At 52.3% G+C, this 25,475-nt stretch overlaps 1 protein-coding gene across 1 annotated transcript in view; it reads right to left on the reverse strand.

Annotated features, from left to right (window-relative positions):
• KIF1A (kinesin family member 1A) overlaps positions 1-25,475 on the reverse strand; it is a 120,936-nt gene that overhangs the window by 83,978 nt on the left and 11,483 nt on the right. The window contains exons 2-3 of the mRNA XM_075004683.1: positions 24,217-24,384; positions 1,973-2,049 (exon numbers count right to left, since the gene is read on the reverse strand). Coding sequence (XP_074860784.1) covers positions 1,973-2,049; positions 24,217-24,322 — 183 coding nt within the window. The 5' untranslated portion in view covers positions 24,323-24,384. The remainder of the gene's footprint in view (positions 1-1,972; positions 2,050-24,216; positions 24,385-25,475) is intronic.

A 25,475-nucleotide genomic window follows, 5' to 3' on the forward strand; every position in this document is an offset into this window, starting at 1 on the left:
CTCACTGAGGGTCTGAAAAGCTGCATCAGGGAGGGAGTTGCCAGCAGCGCATTCTCCACAAGGACTCCTGGACTTCACCATTCACACCTCTCTGGGTTTTAAAAAGCATGGCTTGTTGCAGTGCAGAGCCCCATCCTTTCGGGTATCTACTCCACACTGGCCAGTAAGGAGCTCACAAAGCCCTAAGGAGGCTGTGTGAAAGTCAGCCCAGAGAAGTGAGGAGCGGCCAATCAAAGCCAGTCTGAAAAGAGCCTCAGGGCAGAGCAGGGTTCAGTGGCTACCTGGAGCAGGCTGCACCCGGTAACATTCTGGCGAGAGCAATGTAGGCAGTAACCGAGGGAGAGGAAAAGGGGCTGTGAGGCTGAGGAGGGTGCTGTGCTATGGGGAAGCAGCCCAGCCACATGCAGAAAGGACAGCACCGAAGGACCACAGTAAGCGACTGCAATTTGGAGGCTTGCTGGCCTGAGACCCAGAGTGCTGGGCTGCCCCTGGCCCTGCTCCCTTGCTAGTGGGGCAGAGAGAGGACAATTGAGGGGCTAAACCTCCCTGGAAGGGGGAACAAGGGCAGACACACAGAGCAGACACTGCTGTTCCGTGAGCGGGGTTGCAGGCAGACTGTGCAGCAAGAGTGACAGGGAGCAGAAGGCAATGGGCTGCTGGCCTTGAGTGTTTCCGGCAGAGGGGGATATGAAGTGGGGAACTCTGCTTGCTTGCTGCAGCTGAGATGTGTCACGTTGGGCTGTACTGGCACATATGTACGGGGTGCCACACGTCCTTCCTGGTTCAGATGTTTGAAACTGAAGGAGATTGTAAAATATGGGGCTTGGCTCCAGCTCACATGTCCAGATGAAAAACTCTCTCTGGAAAGCTGTCTGGTTTCTTGCTCCAGAACAGCCTCCTTCCAGCCTTCCAGCAAAACCATATGGTGCTCTTCAGCACCCTCGGAGCATGGGGAACGCAGAGGGGAGTCAGGGAAACAGGTGGGCAGATAATTCACAGCTGCTGATCAGATTTCACCTGCCAGTTGTGTGCTAAGCTCTGGGAGCAGACTGTAAGACTGTGTCCCAGGTTGAGCTGTTATGTGAAATTACTGAAACCTGTCATGGGAATTACTTCCAACCTGTAGCATCTTCGGGAGCATTTTACTGCAAGTAATGAAAATTCAAGTTACCTCTCTTCTTACTTTAGGCTGTGACTGTCCCCATGCTTCTGCTCTCTGAGTGGAGCAGCAGAATGGAGGGATGCTGACCTGATGGAAGCAGTCAGTGCCCATATCTAGCCAGCCAACCACACGTGAGCTTCCAGATAAAATTCAAGGCAGAATCACTGTGCCAGGAAGCTGCTGGGCTAAAGCACTCATGGAAAGCAAGTGCATGAGAGGCAAACACAGCTGGAGAACAATTATTTAGTGACTGTTTTTCATGGCACCCACTTTTCATTGCATTCCATTGGCCCCAGCTGTGCGGCTGGGCTACCGCGCCACTGGGTTACTACAGACATGTTCTTTGCTTAGATTCGTGAACCTTGACCTGTCCTACCCTGTGAGCTGGGTCACAACAGAAAACAGCTGCGTGATGCTCCTGCCACTGTCCTTCTGGGAACCACTCACATCTAGCTCTTATGAAAAGCCAAGTCCCCACCCTTGGACTTGTTGCAAACCCCAGCCTTCAATGCCTTCACAGTGGCAGGAAGTGGAGAGAGCATGAAAAGGACAACCAGCTCTCGTGTGCCACCCAGTGGCTGCTCCAGGACCAGCTGTGTCAGGACCTTCCCAGATCAGCAAAGTCGTCTCATAGGGAGGTGAACCCTGATGTGCAATGGTCAAGCAGATTGCCCCCTCTTCCCCAGCGGGCAGTTCATCTAATCCGACATCAGAGCCAATAGATCCCTCCATCCCATTTAACCCCAGATTCTTAACACACTTCCCATTGCAAGGGAGTCTGAAACATCTGGAACAGCAGGTTCCACTTACCGTAGTGTGTGACCAATAGGAATAGTCAAAGCTGAAGCTTTTGGGCGTCTCTTTGGGCTGCTTTGGGTTAACAATGGCTAGAAAGAAACAGATACAAACAGGCTGTAGAATTAGCAGTCAACATTTGGCCACCCTCCTGAGCAATCACACCTGCATGGAGACCCTGCCGTAAAGAAGTGGAAATGAACAGCAAGGAAGGTCATAGACGATGGAGCTTGCTCACCTCTGGATCGCTGGCTTAAAGTGGCATTGGAAGGTCACTGCTGCCTTCTGATGGCTGGGCTGGTTTACAGACCTGATGGCCTCAGACCCGTCCACATCACAGAAGTGCCAACCCAAAAAGCCCCTGGCTGGGGCTCTCAGCAGAGGGGCTCGACACCTAAAAGGCATGAAGACTGGGCCACCTGTCCCCTGCAGACAGCTCCTCCTGGCCGGCGGTGAGATGCACATGACAGGCAGGCAAGCGCACCACCAAGTCTCCATCCAGCTAGCCTGAGTTCCACAGTGAGCTCTGCCACGGGAGGCGCTGAGAAGGGAGGGCAGGCTGCTGCGTCACAGGAAGAAGCTGCCTGGGTGTTCTTGGCTGGCTGCTTAGTTTCAAGGGCAGTAGGAACGTGAGGGTGGAATTTACTTCAGTTGTAGGGAAATAATGGGGCATTGTTTAAAGTAAGGGTCCTGCTGGGGACAGGATTTATTAATGGGCAATGGCTTCACTTCGTGAAGTTGCAGGTGGTGGTCTCCGCAGATCCAGCTGGGTGGGATCTTTCCTGGAGGCTCTGGAGGATGGGACGAGGTGGAGAGTGGCTACAGCCAGACCTCCATCAGGTGCAGGCGTCCACCCCGCTGTCAGCGAGGCCTGGGAAGGTGCCGGCACACACCTGCCTGCAGGCGCAGGCGAGCACAATTACTGCTTCCTGCTGCAAATCCCAGAAATGCCACAAAGAGCCCACGCTGCCTGGGGCTCCCAAACACATCTCGTTCTGCAGATCACAGCACTGTCCCCAGGGCCCACAACCGCTCATTGCGAGCTGGCTGGAGCTGGGGCTGCAGAGCAACGCAAACACCAGCTGCACCACTGGCACTGGCCATGCTACCGCAGAGCGCTGATGCACATACCCTGCCAGTCAGCGGAGCGAGCAAAGCCGCCCCGGCTTAGTGGAGCCATCCAGTCCCAGCAGCGTGGAGAGGTCTGAAGGACCTGGGTGTGCTCTGGGCCAGCCTAGAGAGGGGACAGGAGCCCAACTTCAACCCTTCGCCAGCAGCCGCTGCAGACGGAGCCCTGAGGTGGCCCTGCCCTTTCTTACTGAGGCCCAGGGGAGCAAGGGGAACGCAGCCCCCGCTCTTGGCGTGGGCAGGAGCTGTTCCAGCCACCTCAGGATGTGACCGCGAAGCTGCCGCATGTTATTAACGACGCACAGGAAATGGATGCTGGGTAGGGAACGCACCAGACATGGAGCCCGCTCTGCCAGGGACCGTCAATCACATCCCATCCTCGGTGCAACCCAACCACTCTGCCCCACCCGCTGTGTGTGTTGCCCAGGCTAGGCTCTCTCCTGCCTATCACCCCAACGAAGCCGGTGGAGCCAGAAGGGCAGCCCAGCCCCAGGTGCCGCAGGGGCCCCTTCCAGCTCCCACACTGCCTGTGAGGGGACCAAAGGCCCATTGACCGTCTCCTCCCTGGGAGCGCTCCAGTTGTGAGCTGCAGGAAGCCACCAAAGTCCAGGTCAGGCCCATCACCTTCCTCCTTCCCCGCTGCATGCCCACTGCCCAGGCTGGCCCTAGCAGTGTCTGGGCCAGAGCACACAGCTTTACTCTCATGTGCTGTCCCACTGATGTCCCTGGGCCTCCCTGCCTGTCAGGCGTTTCCATGCTGTGCACCTCTGCAGTACCCGAGCACCTCCTGAGCCAGCACAAAGACACAGAAACGCCCCCGTCTCCCTCGTCAGCCAGGGCCGGCCATTCTCTGGGGATGCCACGGGAACACTAGCTGAGGGTGTGCATATTCCCGACCACTCTGTAGTTGGAGCAATCCGCATCTGTTCTGATGTCTCTGGCCATGTGGAGACTCCCGGCCTGCCCACCTTCTGGAGGCTGCCAGGTCTATGGGCTGGGCAGAGCGAGACTGTCGTGGGGATTGTCATTATACATGGCGGGACAGTCCCTCCAGCCACTTGCCCTAGGGCCACAGAGGGGTCTCCAGTGGTGCCTGACCTGCTATTCAGTGGCACGTCACTGCAGAGTGTGGTGGGCCCTGGAGCAAAGCCTGTGATCCTGTGCACACACCTGCCTGTTCCCCAACCAGCGGCACTTATTCGGAGGTCCGAGGTGGCACGCCTAGGCATGGTGGGCCCAGTCACAGGACCTGACTACCTGAATCACCATGGCCAGCATCCGTCAGGAGGAGGGGGCAGAAGTCCCTGCCGGCTGCAGCCAGGGTGGCTGGGTTTGGCCTTTGGGGCTGTTGGAGCAAAGAGGAGTCCCTGTGAATGCACAGACTAGACAATCGCTTAGTGGTTCTGGAGGGAGGTCTTCAAAGTGCTCCCCCTCTGTCAGCCCCGATTCGGCTTCTCCCATCTACAGAGCTCAGGACAGGCCCCTGGGAGATGGTCTGATCCAGCGGGGACGCATGCCTCCGTCCATGCTGTCTCCCACACTCTCCCAGCAGCTACCCGGAGAGGAAGGGCTGGATCACCATCGGACTCCACCTCTAGCAGGGTCTCGTGAGATTTACACGTTGTGTTGAACTGCAGGAAAAGCAGCAACCTCCATCCCCCTGTCCCAGCTGAGAAGGGTATTTCTCTAGAAATCAGGGAACACGTCCCTTCCTTTTTCCACACTCCCACCCTGCCATGTCTATTGGCTCCTAAAAGCCGTGTGAGCTTGGAGAGACGTGACAGCATATGCCGAACCACCCTGAGACCAGCTACTCAGCAAGTGCAGGCAACTTTCAAGTGGCCTCCCAGAAGAAGCCTCCAGGGCAGAGCAGAGCAGAAGACACAGGTAGCTCACACCAGGTCAGTCAGAGGGTTCAGCTCGCTTAACCCTGCCAGACAGGGGCACTCCTCAGGTCACAGTGAGGAGGGGCGTGCGCACACCCCACAAAGAATCGCCCCGGAAGTGGCGACGTGGCTCTGGTAAAGACGGGGAAGTGAGCTGTGGAGAGGATGACAGGTTGTGCCCGGGGCACCCCTGGAGCACTGGAGAGGGAGCACAGGTGCTGTGCTGGAGTCTCAGGGGAATTTCGGGGAGTCATTCCTAGCCAGAGCACAGACCCAGCAGCTGTAGCAAGTTGGTGCAGAGGCAGGAAGAGGGAAGCCAACTAGCACCGCACACGCAGCAGGCCTGTGTTTTGCACACACCGCAGCTAGCTCCCTGACCGGGGGGGCACATCCTCATGCCCTCCTCCCTACCTCCTGAGCTCAGCAGCAACCTAGCTCAGAGCAAACAAGCCCAATGAAAACCAAGGCCAATAGCACGTCTGTCCTTCACCCACCACATCACCCTTGGGCTCCTGCGACCCCTGAGGTCATTCCAAAGTCCCCCATCTGGAGAAGACAGGCTGCTCAATTTGGATGGCCACGTCCACTGCTCCCAGAAGCTGGCGACACATTTCATGGCACCCCTACTCTTGGCCTTGCCAGCCGGGCCTCGTGCCTGGCACGTGGCAGTGAGATCACCCAGCACTACTGGTCTAATCTGTAGAAGGCCCAGGACTCCCACTGACTTCACACCATGACCCTGTCACAGGGGTTCCTGTTTTAGCCAGCTGACCTGTCCAGTCTGAACCACTGAAAACCACAGACTCCCACCAGGGAGGTGCTGTCCAAATTACACCTAGGATCTGGCACATAAAATTGCTACGGCAAACGAGCACCTGCATTTCTTCCATAGCCACAAGGCACAGACACGGTGTCTTTACCTGCACTGCTCAGGACACTAGTCCCACCTGTAACAGTGTGCTCTTTGCAGGAAGAGGAAAACTGAACTAAAAGACACTTTCACTCGTTGCTTGTCCTACCTATGACCTAAATGATTGATGAAGGCGTCCCATAAAGAACTGCCGTTGCTAGGGAACCAACCTGGGAACTGCAAGCTGCTGAGTGTGCCCTGCAGAGCACAGGTAATAAGAGTAAGATGTCAACAAGACAGGACAAAAACCAGAGGGACACAGGGGCCATCTTTCAGAGGGGAAAGGAGGAAGGCACAAACATGCTGCTGAGGCACCAAGGTGAGGCATCTGACTAGGCTCCTGCCCCCACTTTCCGTAACCCCATGCTGAAACCAATGGTCATAAAGAGTTAAACTGTGCACCCCTCCCCACTGGCCAGCTTTCCCTCCAGCCATGATCCCACCAGAATCAAGGGAGTCAGGGTCACGTGTGTTAGCCCCAAGGCTCCTCCTCAGCTTCTCTGCCCACATTCAAGCCATACGAAATCCCCATGAGATCCCTGGATGAAGTCCTAACCAATGTCTCTATAGCTGTCCGCCCGCCACCCTGACCTGGCAGGGCCATGCCAGCTTCTCACACAGGGGTGCAATCCTACTCACCTCTCACTCCTACACCACTTCATGGGACAATTTCATTTTTTCAAAGCACTTTTCACTCCTTCTGCTCTCTGAGGTCAGCTGCTGTCTCCCGCCCCTGGGGCGTTTGGACTGTATGGCTCTGTCTGGCTCATGCAATAAGTCCTTTCCAGCAGCCTCTCAGACAGGAGTGAGCAGTCTCAGGTTGGATTCAGCACGGTTTGGAATGCCCTAGGTAGCCCCAGTGCATAGAAACAACTTCCCAAAGGCTGCGCCCTTCCCTCTGTGATGCAGCCCTGGCTGTACTGACTCGCAGCCCCACTGCTGCGTTGACTCAGCCTGGCTGCTTGCAGACTAGGCTGTTCTAAAGCTGCCTGTCTGGGTCTCATAGTTCATCAGCTACGTGGACACACAGAAACGAGCACCACACCAACACTGGCCCTCTGACCAGGTCTGCATCCAGTTTAGTGTGCTGGACTTGATCTTCACTTGCTCGGTGGGTGTGGAACCAGCATCCCCAGGGCCTATAGCTTCCATTTCCCAGCTTGGCACCTGTGCTCCACACAGGCACTGCAGCTGGTCACAGGAGTGGAGCTGCCAGGAGCCAGGGTCCCTCCCCAGTGACTGTCCCTAACACCAGCAGGCTGAGGTTTGGGACTCATTGGGCATGCTGCAGCCCCTGGGGCCTTAGCTATGTCCCAACCAATGTGGGACCTTGGTGAGTCACTTCACCTCTCTGCACCTTTATTTTTGTCTAGTTCAACCTTCTGTTTGTTTAGACTGTAAACTCTTTGGAGCAACGACTGCTCCTTATTCCCACACCACAATGCGGCCCCGGCGTGTGTGAGACAAGCTGCGCTGCTGTAACAGAAATCAGTAGTCATACAGTCCAAGAGAGTGCACTCAAACCAGCCCCAGGGATGCAATCTTGCTTTAGTCTTTTTCATCGTGGGCTGAGAACAGAGCCCAGATGGGGGCTTCACGTTAGCTTCGCATTACACAAGCACACTTTACAGAGGGACTTCACTCCCTACTGTCTGCTCTCAACAGCTGGTTCAGTCACAGCTGAGGCTGAAGAGTTGACCCAGCCTCTCTTGAGATGATTTACAGTCCATGCAAAGCTGTTTCTCGTGTGCGTTTACGGCAGCTTCTGCCACGGCCCCGAGTGCAGCTCTTAGACACACGATGATGAACATTGCTGGCTTAGATCAAATCAGCACATCATCTGCTTCCATCATCCAACATCCCACCCAGGGCCATCCTTATCGTCTAGGGGCTCCAGCACACGCTACCCGAGGCCACAGCCACACCCCAAAGGCAACTTCTGCTGTGGCTCAGGGATTCCCACAGGCTGGAGTGGAGCCGCAGAGGCTGAAGGCTCCTCTCCACGCCCGCCTGGCAGGAGGAAGCCTTCACCTAGCGCAGTGGCCAGCTGGCCAAAAGAAGCATGTGGGCAGAGCCCAGGGGGCAGGGAGAAGGCAGCCCGGCTGCCGGTGACAGAGGGGGCAAACAGGACAGGGAAGGCTGCTGTAGGGAGACCTACAGACAGCAGTCAGGGATGTGCTTAGGCTTACAAGCATAGACGTCTGCATACGGGCACCAGAAAATCTGGGGAAATTTCCGATGCCCTGCCTTTGCTGCATATGCCCAAGGACAGTCGTGGCCCCAGGAACCAGAGAAACCAAGAGTCACCTGGGAAGAGTCACTCCTGAGGAGGAAAAGGAGCTTAGACACTTATTACAGAGAACTGAGGGCCTTTTTAAGCAGCTGCATTGCCAAAGAGGAGCAAGAATGCAGTCATGGGTTTGAAAGCAAAGAGCCAGTCACACACAGAACGAGGGGCTCCCCAGTCCCTTCTGTTCTTGGTCTGGGAAGTTCCCCCACTCACTGTGACTGGACACTGAAGGCCTGACTAGCTGTCTCTTAAACCTACGATGGTCCCTTATTAGCCATCCTGTTGGAGACTGAACCAGGACCTCCAGAATTGAATTCACAAGCTGCTACAGTCTGAGAAGGCTCCAGCAGTGGCTCTGTAAGATCTTCTGTGGATGGGTTACAGGTGCACAAGGGGGCCCAGTTTCAAAGCTGCTGCACTCAGCAGAGAACAAGCAGAGATCCTGTGTGGCAGTGTGAGCCGGCATGCCTCTGTGGGGCACATAAATGAAGACGCTCTGTGGTGCACGCCTGAGGCACAAGGCCCCTTGTGAAGATGGGTAGCTCTGTACTGCCTCGGGGTGGGAATTTTCCTCCCAAGCACAAGGAAGCCCTCCTGTTAAACCTACATCTCTACAATAAGCAAGGGGGATGAGTCCCCTGCCAGCCACGTTTGCATGAGCTTGTGCCACGAGCAGAGGAATCGTGCCCCGACCTAGGGTGGGGACATAGTCTGAAGTGACCGTACACAAATATGATCATTGCTCAGCCTTGTCCCAGACGTGCTCTTGTGGCAGCTGGACATTCCGTCTCTCCACAGGAATGATCCAGGGCAAGACACAGGAACACCTGCCAGGTGTAACTAAAGCTGAATGTCCTACTCTGTTGATTATTGAGACAACTGAGGGGATGGCTAAAATATCCTTTATGGCTCATTCAAAGAGCTGTACTTACATCCAGTAGCCAGTGGGTTTTCCATAGAAGTTGCTCCCGCAGTAGCAAAAGGAGTTTGCTTTGTTGAGCTGATAATACTCGCTGAACAAAGACCTTTCTGTTTAACACATGAGCATTAGAATTCAAAGCAGGGAGCCAGTACAGAAATGAAACCCTTTGCTCTCATGTGTCTGAAGGAAATGCCCCACTGATTTTTTGTTCATAATTTTTCTTAGGTGTTTTTGGTTGTTGTTTTTATTTTGTTTGTTTGGTTTTTTTGGGTTTTTTTTTTTTTGGGTGGTTGATTCAATTCCAGTTAACTCAAGGACTCCAATGGGCTTCGGATCAAGCATTGGGCTTTCTGCCTTTTTCTGTGAATACCCCTTCTCTGAAGTCTGTCCTCTCTCTAGGCTGAAGCAGCAATGGACAGAAGCTGTAGGCCAGACTTTCATACAACACCTTTAATGTGCTTGCCGTCTGAGCCAGGATTCACCTTGGGCTTACTGACTTCACCAGCATTACCAGTGGGAGTCACAGACTCACAAGCAACATTGGCATAGAGTGTCTAAAAGTGGCAGACAGAGAGAAGCCATCCATAGAGACAGAGCTATGGAAAGAGATGATTCTCGGAGAGTCAGAAGAGGGGAGCACAGAATTGGAAAAAAGACCTCCAATTCATTACATCCCCAGAAACATCAGCCAGGAGTCTCAGCTGTGCTGCTGTCAGTGTTGCCAGCTTTCGCTGATTTACGCAGCAGGAGATGATAGCTGCATGCGTCACACCTGCTAATTACCAGCAATTCTGTGAGGCATGCAGATCATGCCCAGCACAGATTCCTGTCAGGCTCTTCTCAGGCAGCCCCATGAGCAAGCAAGAGAGGGCAGAGTGGGAGGAGGATCCCCTTCCCTTTGGTGGCTCCTCTGCCAGTACTTTTTCAGAGATCAGTCCCCGCAGTGGCTTTGCAGAAAGGGAAAAAAAAATGCAATTTCTGGCCCCGCTGCTTCCCTGCCCTGGTGCAAAGCAACAGTACAATGCTTCCCAAACCTGCTTCCTTGGGCTATTAGGGGAGGGGGATATTTAAGGTGCCCAAAACCACTTCCAAATTTCACCTCAGGTTGGTCTTTGGCTGGGGGCTCCCAGGTTTAGGTTGACGGTATGCCCCTGAAAGCTACAAATGTCCCTGTATCTCTGGTGGCTTTGTAAGAACTGGTCATTAGCCCTGGCTTCTGTAACCCATGCAGAATGGCTACCGACCAGTGAAACTCACAGCAGGTTGGCCTTCATCTCAAAGACTGCGTCCCAACCAGCCTGGTGTATGATGCCCGTCTGCCCTTCTGCCTCTAAGCCCCCAGTTGAGTCCTCAAGCTAACCAGTCATACCAAGCCAGATACAGATCAGAGGTTTCCTGTGAGTCTGAGCTGTGCTGCAGGAGCCAGGATACCAGCAGCCCAATAAAAAAGGTGGAGATGGCATCTTAGCAAGCCTGCATTGGAGGCTGCTCTTCTCCTTCCTGTCCCCTTGCCACTGGGCTATACTAGGGGTCTAGCTCAGCACAGCACTTCAGCACACGCTTAACATTAAGCGCCACTCTTGGAAACACTGCTGTGCCAAGCTGATGCAGGAAGCGTCTGGCGCAAGCCCCTACACCTGCTTCCACGTTCAGAAACTCACACAACACACAGGTCTCACAGAGAGAACACACCAGCCAAGAAGTCCCAGTGGGACTTGAAATTAAATACCGACTTAAGTGCTCCACTGAAGTGGACGGAGATTGCTACATGTATGCTCCAAGAGTGCTGAATCAGAGTCAAAAATCGCTTGCTGTCAAAAATACATTAGAGTAGCAACTAAAAACAAGTTGGGAATTTATGTAGTGTCTGGTTTTCCCACAAGTGGCAAAGAGGTTGGGAGCAAGGACAGGACGGGTGCCGCCTCTCCATACCCCAGTGTGCACAGCTTGGGGAACACTGACAGGTTGCATTATTCAGCCTCTTGTGCACCAAGGAAGTGTTCAGAGATAGCAGCAAGAACCTTCTCCCACAGCAAAAACAATCAAAAGTAACGTCTCCATAGCAAATACCTATGGCCAGAAGCTGGGAATTCTGTGCCCGGTATTTTAAAATTCAGAGTTACAAACACTTCGGGAAGGGAGGACGTCTGTAACGGGAAAAAACGGTTACAGTTACATACAGCTACACCCTGACTTCACACAGCTTTGGAAGTTTCCTATGCAGAAGAAAGACATTGTCTTCCCTTTACTTTTAGTAGCTTAACACAGTGTCGTTCTGTATTTTGTCCAGTCCCTGCTGCTGCCTGATGCGTAATTCTAGTTCCAAATAACGTGTGTGATTGACTGGTCAGTTCATAACTCTGGTGCTCAAAATGCTGATGTGCTATTGGATTTTATTTCTCAATAAATAAATGTGGAGGCTCCAGCCTGGCAGTGAGGTACACAGGCCACTGGCTACAGACAGGTGGGAGATCACCCTGCAAGCCCTCTCTCTGTCCCAGGCTGGGACAAGAACTCTGCCATTAGGCTGCAACTGACCCAGCCCAAGGGCTGGGCCTACCCCAGAAATACCTCAGGTCCTGCCCTCCCATACCAGGCACACAAGAAGGCAAGCAGGAGGGACAGGCTCTGGAACAGGCTCAGGCCCAGTCCTGGCCCCCAGTGCAGGTGTGGAAAAGCAGACCCAGCCTGGCTGGATCCAAGCATATGGGGTTAATGTGGCGGGATCCAGATGGGGCAGGTTGGAGGGTTCAGCATTGGTGCAGGCAGCTCAGTAGCAGTTCCAGGTGTGGGGGACCTGGCTAAATGGCCTAGCTGGTGGGTTCCAAGGGCAGGAGGCATGGGATGCTGCAGGGGGTCCAGGTGAAAGTGGTTGAGGTTTAGCGTAGGAGGGGGTTCTGGGTGGGGCCAGTGCTGAGGGAATGGAGCTTGGTGGGGTGGAGAGCCAGGTGGCTTACTGGGGTGGGAGTCCAGATGCAAGAAGCTCACTTGGGTAATCCAGGTGCATGAAGGTGGGGCATGGTTGGTGTGGTCTAGATGCAGGGGGCGAGCTTTATGGGGGTCTGAATGCAGGGGAGGTCGGACTCGGACAAGGGGGATCCAGGTGCCGAGAGGGTTGTGCTCCAGATTCAGGGCACAGGGCTCGTGGGAGGGTCTGGACAGACAGGGAACAGCTCCTCACACCGTGACCCCTCCTCCCGCACCGCTGAGGGTCAAGGGGGGCAAGGAGTGCAGAGCTTTGGGAAGCCGGTGGTTTCTGTAGGTGGGTCTGGCCTGGCTCCGGCCCCCTTTGCAGAGGAAGAGGAAGCCCTGTCCTCCCCGCAGCCAGGACTCACACGGGAGCCCAATGCAGGATAGCAGCCACCAGCTCATGCAGCTCCAGCTCCTCCCCCACCCAAAGATTTACCTCTCTGCCCTCTGCTGCTGGGGAGGGGCACATGGACACTCACACCTATGCTTTTGCTTCCTGTCTGAAAGCCATTTTTCTGCAGGGAAGCACAGAAATCGGTAGGGGAATGAATTCTGTGCGCACACACAGTGGCATGGGATTTGCCCAGGAATGACGAATGGAGCTAATGTAATGAACAGCTAAAATACATACCCCTGATGAAGCACAAGATATAAATCTGCAACACATGGTCATTTGGATGTGAGTCAACAGCATGCCCCTGTTGCCAAGAAGGCTGTCTTCGTAGTCAGGTGCGTAGTAGAAGCACTGCCAGCAGACTGAGGGCTGTGAATATTGCCCTGTATTCAGCATGGGTGAGACCACATCTGGAGTACTCCATTCAGCTCTGGACCCCCAAATACAGAAAGGACATGGACAAACCAGAGAAAGTCCAGGGAAGGGCAATGGAAATGATGAGGGGCTGGAGCACATGACTTGCGAGGAGAAGCTGAGGGAACTGGGCTGATTTAGTCTGCAACAAAGAGTGAGGGGGGATTTAACAGCAGCCTTCAGCTACCTTAGTGGGCATTCCAAAGAGAAAGGAGCCAGGCTGTTCTCAGTGGTGGCAGATGGCAGGATGAGAACAACTGTCTCAAGTTGCAGTCGGGGAGGTCTGAGTTGGATATTAGGAAAAATCTATTTCACGAGGAGGATGGTGAAGCACTGGAATGCGTCACCTAGAGAGGTGGTGGCATCTCCATCCCTAGAGGTTTTAAAGGCCAGACTTGATAAATCCCTGGTTGGGATGATTTAGTTGAGGATGGTCCTGCTTTGGGAGGGAGTTTGGACTAGATGTCCTCCAGAGGTTTCTTCCAAACTTAATCCTCTATGATTCTAGAATATAAGAGAGGTCTAATATTCAGTCTAGGTACCTTTGTCTCTCTAACTATGTATAAACTTTAAGCACCTGCTTAGGTGCCAGTGACCAGGCCTTCTCCAGGGATACACACCTCACACACTAAAAGATGGCATAAATGTAATGTCAAGGTTACAGGTTTATGCTATTCCAGGTCAAAGGGCTTGATTTTCAGGCAGAAGGTAGCTCCTAATCCTCAGAGGAGTTAAGTTCTGGAACTGCCTCCCAGAGGGCAGAGACAAACAAGCTTCCTAGGTGAAAGACGAAGCTTGGTAAGTTCAAGGAGGGGATTACAAGAACGGGCTGCTTGTGATAGCAGAGGCCTGCACTCATTGATCCACGAGGCCCCTTCCACATCCATCTCCCTGTGGTCAGCTGCAGCAGCCCAGATGCCTATGCGCTGACAGATTATACCACTGAGGAGATGCAGGGCCAGCGAAGTATCAATCCGATACAAATGCACGAGTCAGTACAGTCCCCCCAAAATGGTTCAAACGGCCCTCAGGGAAGCTGCAAGGCCTAGAGTCGGCTTGGCCCTGTGCACAGGCAAAGGCAGGTAAAGAGATTGCAACTCTTTTGCATTCCGGCTGGGTTCTTCCAGCCTGAGATACTGGATCATCAACAACCGTGGGCTCAGCACCTACTGGAGTCCTATGCCTCCCTCGCTATTTCCTTCCATCTGTCTCTGTCCAGTGAGGAGCGGCTAAGTTTCTGTTGACCAGCTCGGCACCATTCTCTGTGGGGTCTGCCATCCATTATGCTGAATACCAGGAGCCCCGGGGAAGCCGCAGGTGCCGACGATCGCCCATAGCCCCAGGGAAGCCTCAGGTGCCAGCGCTGCCTGAGCCCTGGGGAAGAAGCAGCTGGCCATGCTTCCCCGAGGCTGCAGGGGGATAGTCCAATAAGGGACAATTTGACGCTTTTAAAAAAATAAGTCCAGACGCCTTTTTGGCACCCCAAATACGGGACCGTCCCGCCCAATATGGGACAGATGGTCACATGACATATCACCATATTATCTTCCAGCTGGATTCCTTATGTATTTCCTCCATCGTCTTTCCTCACACTGAACGTTTGCCCTTTTCCAGTCTTCTGGAACCGCTCCAGACTTCCAGCACTTTTCAAAGATGATAGGAAAAAGCTCCAAAACCTCCTCTATCAGCTCCTTGAGTATCAGTCCCTGGTGACTTGAAGATATCTAAATTTTTAAGTAATCTAGCTTTTTCTTTCCCTATTTTGACATCTTGACCTACCCATTTCCACGCTCGTTCACTAAGCTAGGCACGCAGTCTCCATCAGCCTCCTTGGTGAAAACTGAAACGAAGAAATCATCACATACCTCTGCCATGTCCACGTTTTCTCTTATACCTTCTCCCTCTTCATTGAGCAATGGGCATACGCTGTCCTTGATCTTCCTCTTGCTTCTAATATACTTGTAGAACATTTTCTTGTTTCTCTTTAAGTCTCAGGCTAGATTGAGCTTGTAATTTGTTTACATTCCTACTTTGTACTTTGACCTAGTTTTGACTTTTTATACAATCCCCCATACATTGTTGTATTCCTGGGTAACAGCCACCAGACAGAATTTACATTACAGGTAGACAGCTGTGTGCTGATGCCCCATTAAGGGCACTTCACTCTAGCAAAGGGACAGATTGGCCTTTCTGTGGGTGTCTTAAAAAAATATAGGCAGTGGCTGCCTCCACAGGTCATCAAAGCAGTAAGGACAAGCGATGTGGTCCTGTGACCCTGGATACCATCTTGGGCTGTGGGCTTTGTCTGAGATGATAAATTTTGAGACACACGGGAAGAGGATAAAAAAGACCCTGGAGACTGCCCCATTTTGCCACTTTCCTGCCCTCATTCTCTGGACTGTGGATTTACAACTAAAAGGAGCACACTGAAATATGGACTGGGAACCGTCCCATCTTTTCGAAGTCACCAGAGAGACAGCGCAAGCCAGCAGTCTGTTCCACCACTCCTATAAACCTGATACAAGGACTTTGCAATGATTTATATGTATATGATCTATTCAGAGATTCACAGAATCCTAGGGCTGGAAGGGACCTCAGAAGGTTATTGAGTCCAGCCCCTGCCTAAAGCAGGATCAACCCCCACTAACTCATCCCAGCCAGGACTATATCAAGCTGGGACTTAAAAACCTCAAAGGATGGAGATTCCACCACCTCTCTAGGTAACACATTCCAGTGCTTCACCACCTTTCAGGTGTAATAGTTTTTCCTAATATCCAACCTACACCTCCCCCTCTGTAACTTCAGACGGTTGCTCCTTGTTCTGCTATCTGCCACCATTGAGAACAGAGTCTCTCCATTTTCTTTAGAGGCCCTCCCCCTTTAGGAAGTTGAAGGCTGCCATCAAATGGTCCCTCACTGTTCTCTTCTGCAAACTAAATAAACCAAAGTCTCTCAGCCTCTCCTCATAGGTCCAGTGCTCCTGACCCCTCAACATTTTGTTGCACTCCACTGAACCTGCTCCAATGCATCCACACCTGTTCTGTACTGGAGGGCCCAGAACGGGACGCAATACTCCACATGTGCCTCACCAGTGCCAAGTAGAGGGGAATAACAACTTGTCTAGATCAGCTGGAAATGCCTCTCCTAAAGCACCCCAATATGCCATTAGTCTTCTGGGCTACAAGGGCACACTGTTGACTCGCATCGAGCCTCTCATCCACTGTAACCCCCAGGTCCTTTTCTGCTGCACTGCTGCTTAGCCAGTTGGTCCCCAGCCTGTAACAATGCTTGGGATTCTTCCATCCCAAGTGCAGGACTCTGCACTTCTCCTTGTTGAACCTCATCAGATTTCTTTTGGCCCAATCCTCCAATTTGTCTAGGTCACTGTGGACCCTATCCCTACCCTCCAATGTATCTACTGGACTCTCTAGTCCAGTGTCATCTGCAAATTTGCTGAGGGCGCAATCCACCCCTCATCCAGGTCATTAATAAAGACGTTGAACAATACCAGCCCTAGCACTGACCCTTGGGGCACTCCGCTTGAAACCAACTGCCAACCAGACATTCAGCCGTGGATCACTACCCGTCGGGCCCAGCAGTCAAGGCAGCTTTGCATCCATCTTACAGTCCATGCATCCAATCCATTCTGTCTTAATTTACGGGCAAAAATGCTGTGCGAGATGTAGCAAAAGCTTTGCTAAAGTCAAGGTACGGCAGTGTCTCGATTTATGAGGGGTTTCGTTCCCACGCACCCTTGCGTAACTTACACGGTAAGTCCTGGGGTCACAGTGGGTCAAGCCTGGCAGTGGGTTGGGGCCGCAGGAGGTGGGCAGGGGGCAGAGCAGAGCCAGAGCTGTGTGGGAAGGGGGGCAGTTGAACCAGGGCGGGGGGATGAGCTGGAACCATATTCAGGTGGTGAGCCAGTACCTGGGGAAATTGAGCTGAAGCCATGTGGGAGTCTGAACCACGACCGGGGGGTGGGGGTGTTGAGCCAGAGCCACATGCAGGTGGTGAGTGGGGCTGGGGGAGGGGTTGAACTGGGGCCAGGGAGAGCGGTATTTTGAGTTGCATTAATGTGAGTTAAGCACAACGTGAAATCATGCATTTCAAAGGTTTACTATATATCACATCCGCTGACGTCCCCATGTCCACAGAGCCTGTTACCTCGTCATAGAAGCTAATTAGATTGGTTGGGCAGGACTTGCCCCCGGTGAATCAATGTTGGCTACTTTTGATCACTTTCCCCTCTTCCAAGTGCTTCAAAATGGATTCCTCGAGGATCCCCTCCATGATTTTCCCAGGGACTGAGGTAAGGCTGACCTGTCTATAGTTCCCTGGATTGTCCTTCTTTCCTTTTTTAAATGTAGGCATTTAAAAATTTGGTATCCTCAGCTGTAACCCACTGAGGGAGGGCAACCAGCAGTTTGAGGGAACTCTCTGCCCATATAGGAAATGGGCCTGGGCAGGAAGGAGCAAAAGGAAATAATCTGGTGGAGTTCCCTGGCTTTCAATTCAGCGGTGCACTTGCTCCCATTGAGACCTTTGTCTGGAGAGAGAATGTTCATGTCCTTTTGGAAGGCAAGCTGTGATCTTTTCCTCTCAAAGCCTGAGTGTCATGAGTTACCAGGGCAGCGGCAGAGCAGGGGAACAGATCAGCTGTTGTTCTGTTCTTCCCAATGGGAATGCAGGGTAAGTGTGATTCAGAGCTGCTCAGAAAGCTGATGGGGGCCACTGAGCACAAGGGAGAGGGCACCTCCCAGGAACAATGGAAAGGGCAGAGTCAGTAAAAGCACGGAGGGGCAGATTCAGCCCAGCAATGGAGAACATTCAAAACCAACAAAAAACTGATGCTGGGCAGCAAAGTTGGCAGTGGAAGCCAAGTGGGCAGAGCAGCAAGCTAGTAATTTGGTGAAGGCTGATTACAAAGCAGAACTCACTCCCCTCTCCCCATCTCACTGCATGCAGTAGTATTTAACCAATCACACAAATGACAAACATTTCCCAGTACATGTAGTGATTGGTGAAGCCAGGCTGTGCTCAGTCCTCAAATGGAAATCTTCCTCCCACTAGGAATTATTACTTTTTCATACCACTTGCAGGCAACTGGCATGTTGGCATTTGAAGAGAGGATGCTGCCTCTCAGCAAATCTTACTGGATTACTGTGCCAAAGAGCATTCACCAGGCACTGCCCCCCCCCACACCTCCAAGGAGAAGCCTTCAGCTTGACAGCATTTGGGGAAACAGAGGCACTGTACACGCCCGAACTCCTGCCCCACTGGAGAGAGAGGAAACTGCAGGCAAGATTCTTGGAAGAAGACTGGAGACACTCATTTGGCAAAGGAGATCTGGTTCCCAGAAAAGTTGGGAACAGGCAACGGAGAGGGACAAGGCACCTTTCCTCTGCACTAACAACATCAACCATCAGACCACTGATCTGATGTCTTGCATAGCAAGCTGGTAAAACAACACCTGGGCACCAGTATAGGACACTGGGTATTTGCTCTGCTTCCACGCAGGCCTCTTGGGCACCTAACTCAGGGGAGAGATCAGACCGCTTGTATCTCATTCAGTAACCCCTCAGAAGTCCTACACATACAACCTCCCAGCCCTGGCCCGGGCTCTCTCAGATTGATAACAGCACCAGTGGAATTCTCAGCTCACACACAAGCCAGCCACTAACCCGGCCTGCCCTGCCAATAGCCGGGATGTGATGGGGGACACCCCCAGCAGGGCCTTATCCCCACTGTCTAAAGGAAACACCAAGAGTGGGACTGCACAAGCTTCACAGCATCTGGTTGGCTGCAGGTAGATGGTGATTCTGCAAATTCCTCTGATGGCTGCGCCAACAGAACAGGCTGAAAACCATGGGGAAAGTTATGAGGCAGGTGACTTAATGGAGAAAATTCATAAACATATAATGGAGATACACATCTCCTAGGACTGGAAGGGACCTCTGGAGGTCATCTAGTCCAGTCCCCTGCCCTCCTGGCAGGACCAAGCACCTGATCTTGGAAAAGAAGAAAATAAAGCCCTGCTCCAAGCAACTTGTGAGCTCAAGTCAGGCACGACACAAGAGAAGATAGATGATAAACACCGCAAGAAGGGCGGAAGCAATAGAAGTGGGCAAGGGGCTGCACAAACGTGATTGCACAGATGCTCAGTAAGGCATGTGCTCTTCTCGAAGGGGTCTGTGTAACGAACTCACGGGCCACGTGGCAGAGGGAGGTGTTTGCAGGGAGCTAATCGAGGAGAAGGAGGTTCGGTGAAAACAGACATAAAACAGAGATGGCTCCTCGCCTGGTAACACAGAAGAGATCCCCCAGGCGCACACGACTGGCAGAGCGGAGGGCTGGGTGAGCTTGTGAATGGGACCAAGGGCACAGACACAAGAGCTGGGTCACAGTGCTGTGGGACCCTACATCCCATTTCTGGACCTCAAACCCCAGCATCCCAGTCAACAAGTTCTGCCTGCCCCAGGGCTCAGACGGGATTTGTCAGGACAGGTACGGCACTGATCCACCAGGAGGGACCTGGTGCACCCCCCTCCTTCTAGAGCTTCCTAGAGGTCTCTGGGGCCTACTCCAGCAGGCGAGCAGCCTGATCATCATCATCTGAACCACTCCACCCACAAGACTTCCTGAGACATTGGCCTTGCAACAGAAGCCCTGAGTTGTGATAGCAGCAAGACTTGTGCTCTCAGCATGGGCTAGTCAATCTGAATCCACCCAGACCCACAGCTGGCGACATAGGGCACTTCAGGAATGAAGGGAGTCTGTATTAACCACACACCCCCCATGGCCATTTATATCCAATCGTAAAGAAGTCACCTGGAGGAGATAACAGGGAAACAAACAACTTGAGCCCTGTCAGGCCGTTCGCTTACCTCCCCACACCTACCTTGCACTCTTTTCTCCCCTCTTCCTTGGCCGAGGACAGATACATCGACTTTCTGATTGCCCTGGGGGAAGTTCAACCCCTGCTCTGTCCCTGGTCCCACTCCCACTCTGCCCGGAGCCCATCTCCTCCTGCCTACCACCAAACAGCTGGTCAGGTGGGGGTTGCTGAGGGAAGGACCTAATCAGCACAGCCCATGCATGAGTGCTGAGAACTCGCTATTTTTTTTCCCCATGGGTGCCCCAGCTCCAGAGCAGCCATGGAGTCAGTGCCTAAGTCAGAGGAATTTGCATGCACTAGAAATGAATATGCTCTCCTCTCTTGCAGGCCTCCCTTGACCTAGACTCACCCAATCATTTTGCAGTTCATTTCTGGCCTCCACTACGTTTGACACTCCTCTAGTTTTACTGTCAGCAGCAAATTTAATCATGATGGAATCTGCATCAAAGAAATACATAGCTGACCAGTCTCGCTGCTAATCAGCTAGAGACCTGAAGGGGAACACCGTAAGCAATACCAGAGAGCTCCGGGGGTTGGCGCGCTCAGAGCTCCTCGGCTAGCTGGGCCCACACTGCCTGGTTTTGTTTGGTTATGCTTTACAATGGAGAGGGAAGCACAATACATGGAAATACCCCCCGGTGGCCCAGAGCCCACTCCTGAAAAGCACTGATGGTGCAGACTGTCAGCCGCTGCACATGGATGTCATTCCACTGATGCCCATGGAGTTATGCCAAGGATCCCTCCCCTCAGTCTGCCAAGAGGACAGCGTTCGGAAGTCAATTCCAGTTGTTTGCAAGTCTCTCACTGGGCAGTCATCTAGAGAGGCTGGCACCCACAGAGCCTCGCTTCTGAACGCTTCCACTTCGTTTCAGATGGCTTTGGTGTTAAGTGTCCTCGCAGGTTCCAGCCACAGGTGAGCAACTGGAACTGAGGGACTCTGCTTGATTACCACAACCAGGAGATGTCTGAATGCCAGCCAACATTCTCAGCACATCCCAACCACTAAAGCTGGCCAGCACGTAGTACGTGGTCACTCAAGTTACCGAAGTTCCTTGCCTACTGAAATGCCACCGAGGGGAAATGCCCTCCAAACCATTTTGCTCTTGGTGGGTGAAATATGCCGCTCTCCTGTCATATGGGTCCCCACAAAGACGGCTGTGACTAGCAGGGGTAGTGGCTGCATCTCTGTGTTTAGTTCATACTGTTGAGCTGGCAGCAACATACTCCCATTCTTGACATAGTGTCAGCTTGACAAAATCCTGGCGGGGATGATTTAGTTGGGTTGATCCTGCTTTAGGCAGGGGGCTGGACTCGATGACCTTCTGAGGTCCCTTCCAGCCTAGGATTCTATGATTCTGAGCTGTGTTTTAGATGCTGTGTTATGTTCTGCCCTGCCGTCAGGGTGACTGTACGGACAGCTGTCACTAACTCTGGGCACCCACATAACAGCTTTTAGCAGCTTACAGGGAAGCTGGAATTGCGGTGTTATGATGTGACTGCACATCATCAAGGAATACTCCTTCCATTTGTGAAACATCTGCTCCAGGTGGCAACAGCCAAAGACCACAGGGTTGCAGTCACCACCAGAGTACTTGCACAAATGGGAAAAGGTGGTAGATACACCCTAGCCCAGACAGCCCAGTAACATGGACGTCCATATATACATGACAATGTTACCACCAGTGCAGCCATCTGCATTCCCCAGCTCTGCACTGGAGGGAAGACAGTCGTGTTGCCACTTATATGAAACTAGCACAGTTACTCAGTGTTGCTCAAGGTCCTTAAGGAGAGGCTCAGGGCAGGGGTCTGGGGATGTGGGGTGCAGGAGTCAGGACTGGAGGTGAGGAGGGGATCAGTGGAGGCCATGAGGAGGGGGGAAGGTTGAGGAGCCAGTGTGGGCCATGCTCCATATGTGGGAGGCAGAGGAGCTGGCAGCTCCTTGCAGCACAAGCCACACTTCCAGGACAGGGCCTGGCCACGGCGGTGGCCACTTTTCCCAGGCTGCCACTCCACACTGCTAACTATGCCAGGGGCTGTGCTGGAAGCAGGGCAGCACCCCAGAGCTGGCCACAGAAGAGCTGGGCAGAAATCTACAACCCAGGGCTGAACGGAGTGAGAATCTCACTTCCACAAGCAGTAGACAGAATTAATTCGAACCATCACAAGTGATTGAAAAGCATCACACATGGACACAGACATGGTGAACTATTATAGGCCTATAATCGCTATGTAAAATAACAGAATTTGCCTTCTGCTGGAAGAAAAACAACAAAATGGACACTATCCCGACAACGAATAGCAGCAAACTGAGTAGAACGTGTGGCTTGAAGAGGATGTGAAAAATTTTTCAAGAAAGTAATTGAAAGGCAGAGAACACTGTATTACAAATATTTCTATGAACACCAAAGAAGTTAGCATTACACGCTTCAGGCTGGTGCTTATGGAACAGATGATTAAATGCAGCTAAAACAATGAGAGTATTTTAGTGGACTTGACATTGCCCACTACGATGCAATCAGAGCTTTCATGAAGAAAATTCAGCTTTGGAAATGCCAACTTCAAGCTGGAAACTTTTCATCTCTCTCATCTCAGTGAACACCCTACTTGAAAAGGAAGAGCTTTATCAGCATTACCTGGATCAAAAGAACAAAATTATGTCTCATCTGGATTGCCTGGCTGAGGAGTTCGTGCTCTATTTTCCAGGTGCCACCTTGGATAATCCTGTTTGTAAACTGATGCAAAATCCTTTAAACATTGATGTGGATTCATTGCTGGACGCTTTGCAAGAACAAGCCATCGAATTGAAGTGTGATTCAAGTGCACAGGATAATTTTGAAACAAGAAGTCTGGAAGAGTTTGAGGTAAAATACCTCCCCCTTTACCAAAAAGTTAGAGAAGCAGCACTACATTTGATCATTCCCTTTTCTTCTACTTATCTTTGCAAAGCTGGCTTTTTAACTCTCCTTATATTAAACACAAAAGAGAGCAATCAGTTGCAAGCAACTTGTGTTGTGCTCTTTCATCCTTCAAACCTAGAATTTTTGAGCTTGTCAGGGAAGACACAGTATCATCTGTCTCATGACATTAATTTGATTTAAATTGCTTTTGTTTGCTTAAATTTCTGTTTTTCACATTTCTGTTTTATCTTCAAAAGTAAATGACTGGAAAAAATAGTCATTTGTTTAACAACTGCTGGTATGTTGTGGTCTCATTCTGCTTACTGCAGCTTAGTCAAGTTTTAGTTAGTTTTGAAGTAGTTCAAATGTGAAGTATTTTGTGATATACTACACGGTAAGTATGGATTAAAATATATACACCGACTTGGCATAGGTCTAGTTACCAATGGGGGTAGCCAGACATATGGCTACCACCTCTCCCCCCAACACACCTGATACATGCTGACCCTCCTAACAAGCTATAGGCAAATGGCTCAAATGGAACAGTGAATCCAAAGGTTGTCCCTGGGAGGAGGGCAGCAACAGTGCCTTACTGAGGCTGAGCCTAGGAGAATGACAATAATACCTAGCTCTCCGAGTGCTCCCCAAAGCAGGGCAGTGCCATTATTCCCTCCCCAGAGGAACAGGGAAATAAAGTGACCTGCCCACAGTCCTGCAGGCGGGCGGAGATGGGAACAGAGCCCAAGTCTCCAGATTCCCAGTCTCGTGCACTGTCCACTGGACTGCTGAGAGGAAAGAGCCCTTCTGCTGTCACAGGCACAGCACAACCACCCCTCGTGCACCTACCCAGGCACCTCCTCCGAAAACAATCCAACAGCAACTGTCAGTCAAACAACACCCCCCTAAACAGAGTTTATACCCCAAAAATGGAGGTGAGCCAGAGCCCCACTGGGGATTTCACTCCTGCGAAAACGCCACAGTGATGGGTGGCACGATAAGCCCCCAAGGCAGCAGGTAGGGAGTTTATCCAACATCAGCACAAGTCTCTACCGCTTCGGGCCTGCAGAAGTGAGGTCACAGCTGCACCCAGCAAGAGCAAAGAGGAAGTAAATTGCTACCAGATTACGATTCCCTGCTGCTTAGCCCCAGCACAGGTTTTTCACAGCCACTTTGCACAGGTCACAGCTGAGCCACACCACATCAATCAGGGGACAACCACATTCCACATCTAGAGCATGGAGTTCAGATTTGTTCACCAGGCTAATTATACTTGGGGCTTTTCAAAGGCCCTGCTCCTGGACTCCTGCCATCTCAACTTTTACTGGGAGTAAAAAAAAATAAAAGAGTGGCTGTCTGACCCTCACGTGTGCTGAGGAAACCCTGAAAACATGACCCATGTGCATCTGAGGCGCAAGAGCCAGAAGTTAAAGAAAGAGAACACCAGATCTGTGATCGCGCTAAAAAAACCCCAAACACTACCCATGATTTTCAGCTCCTGGGCTCTTTGCTTGCCCCCAGTGGCATGTGTGTGCAGGGACAGGGCTGATACTCACTGGTGGTGTTTCCTGTCATCTGGATGATGCATTTGGAATCACGGCTCATCTCACGGGAATTGAATGGACGCACCCGCACCGCCACCTTCACAGATGCTCCCGCCATCTTGCTGGCTCCAAGGCTGCTATCTGCAGGGGGCGTTGCACTCCTGGCAGCACAAGGAACACCTGGAAGGAAAGACCCGGAAGTCACATTAAGAGAAGGTTCTGCAGGATGCTGCAATACAGCAGCCACAGAGGGAGCCCTCACGCACAGAGAACGGCTCCTGGCATGCTCTGGGCTCAGTGAGGGGAGGACCAGGCCCACAAAGCATGCCACTCACAGTTGCTGGAAAGGCGTGTGGGGTGGGGGGGACTTGAAGTGGCTTTCCTCATATGCAGCCTCACAGGTTCAATGGCTCACATCATCCCACCGCACACTGTTCCAGCGCCCCGATGCTGCTTCAGCTCCCGACACTTCTCCCACACCAGGGAAAATCCCGTAGGCAACACAGCAAAACCAGCAGGAGTTCAGCCGCACCCCAGATGCAGCTTTTCCTCGCATGGCCCATAGGGACCTCACCTCTGGCTAACCGCAGGCAGCGGAGACCGAGCAGAGCACAAAGCACGCCACAGGCAGAGGCCTGTCCTCCATACAGCACAATGAATGCTGCCCCCTCACACCCTGTCACAGCGAGCGGGGGAGGGGGCTTGGCAAAGGAGGGTGGGAAAGGGATGAACTTGCTGTGATTAGATGGGGGGCACTAAGCCCTTCTTGGCAGACAGTATTATTGGACACTCATTCAGCTGTTGTGTAAAAGACAGAGTCATCCTGTTTTTCAACAGGGTAAAAAAACGGGTAAAAAAATTCTGCAGGGAAACCGTTCCCAGGTATTATGGCTCGGCACGTGGCTTATTCTCTGCACTCTTTCCCGCTCCAAATCCCCCGCGGGGGGGGGGGTTGTTTTCTTTTTTAGAAGCCTAGTGAATGCAGAAGTGCAAAGCATGTGCTTGTTAAAACAGCACCAGCGTGACTTGAATGGAAATGCTGCAGGCATGCTGGTCTTTGCACTAAGTTGTGCATGCAGACACTAGGAAGCTGCACGGTGCTGTACATTGCTCCTTCACCAGCAAGCAACCCCTCCAAGGGCATGCCTGCACCTCAGCTGGACTCAGTTGAATGCACTGACACTTTGGTGGTTCAACGTTTTTGTTGTTCTTCCATTTCAGGTTTACATGGCAGAGCTATTCTGAAACAACAGGCATGCAATTTCGGCATC

Source organism: Carettochelys insculpta, chromosome 10 (assembly GCF_033958435.1).
Source record: "Carettochelys insculpta isolate YL-2023 chromosome 10, ASM3395843v1, whole genome shotgun sequence".
NCBI lineage: Eukaryota > Metazoa > Chordata > Testudines > Carettochelyidae > Carettochelys > Carettochelys insculpta.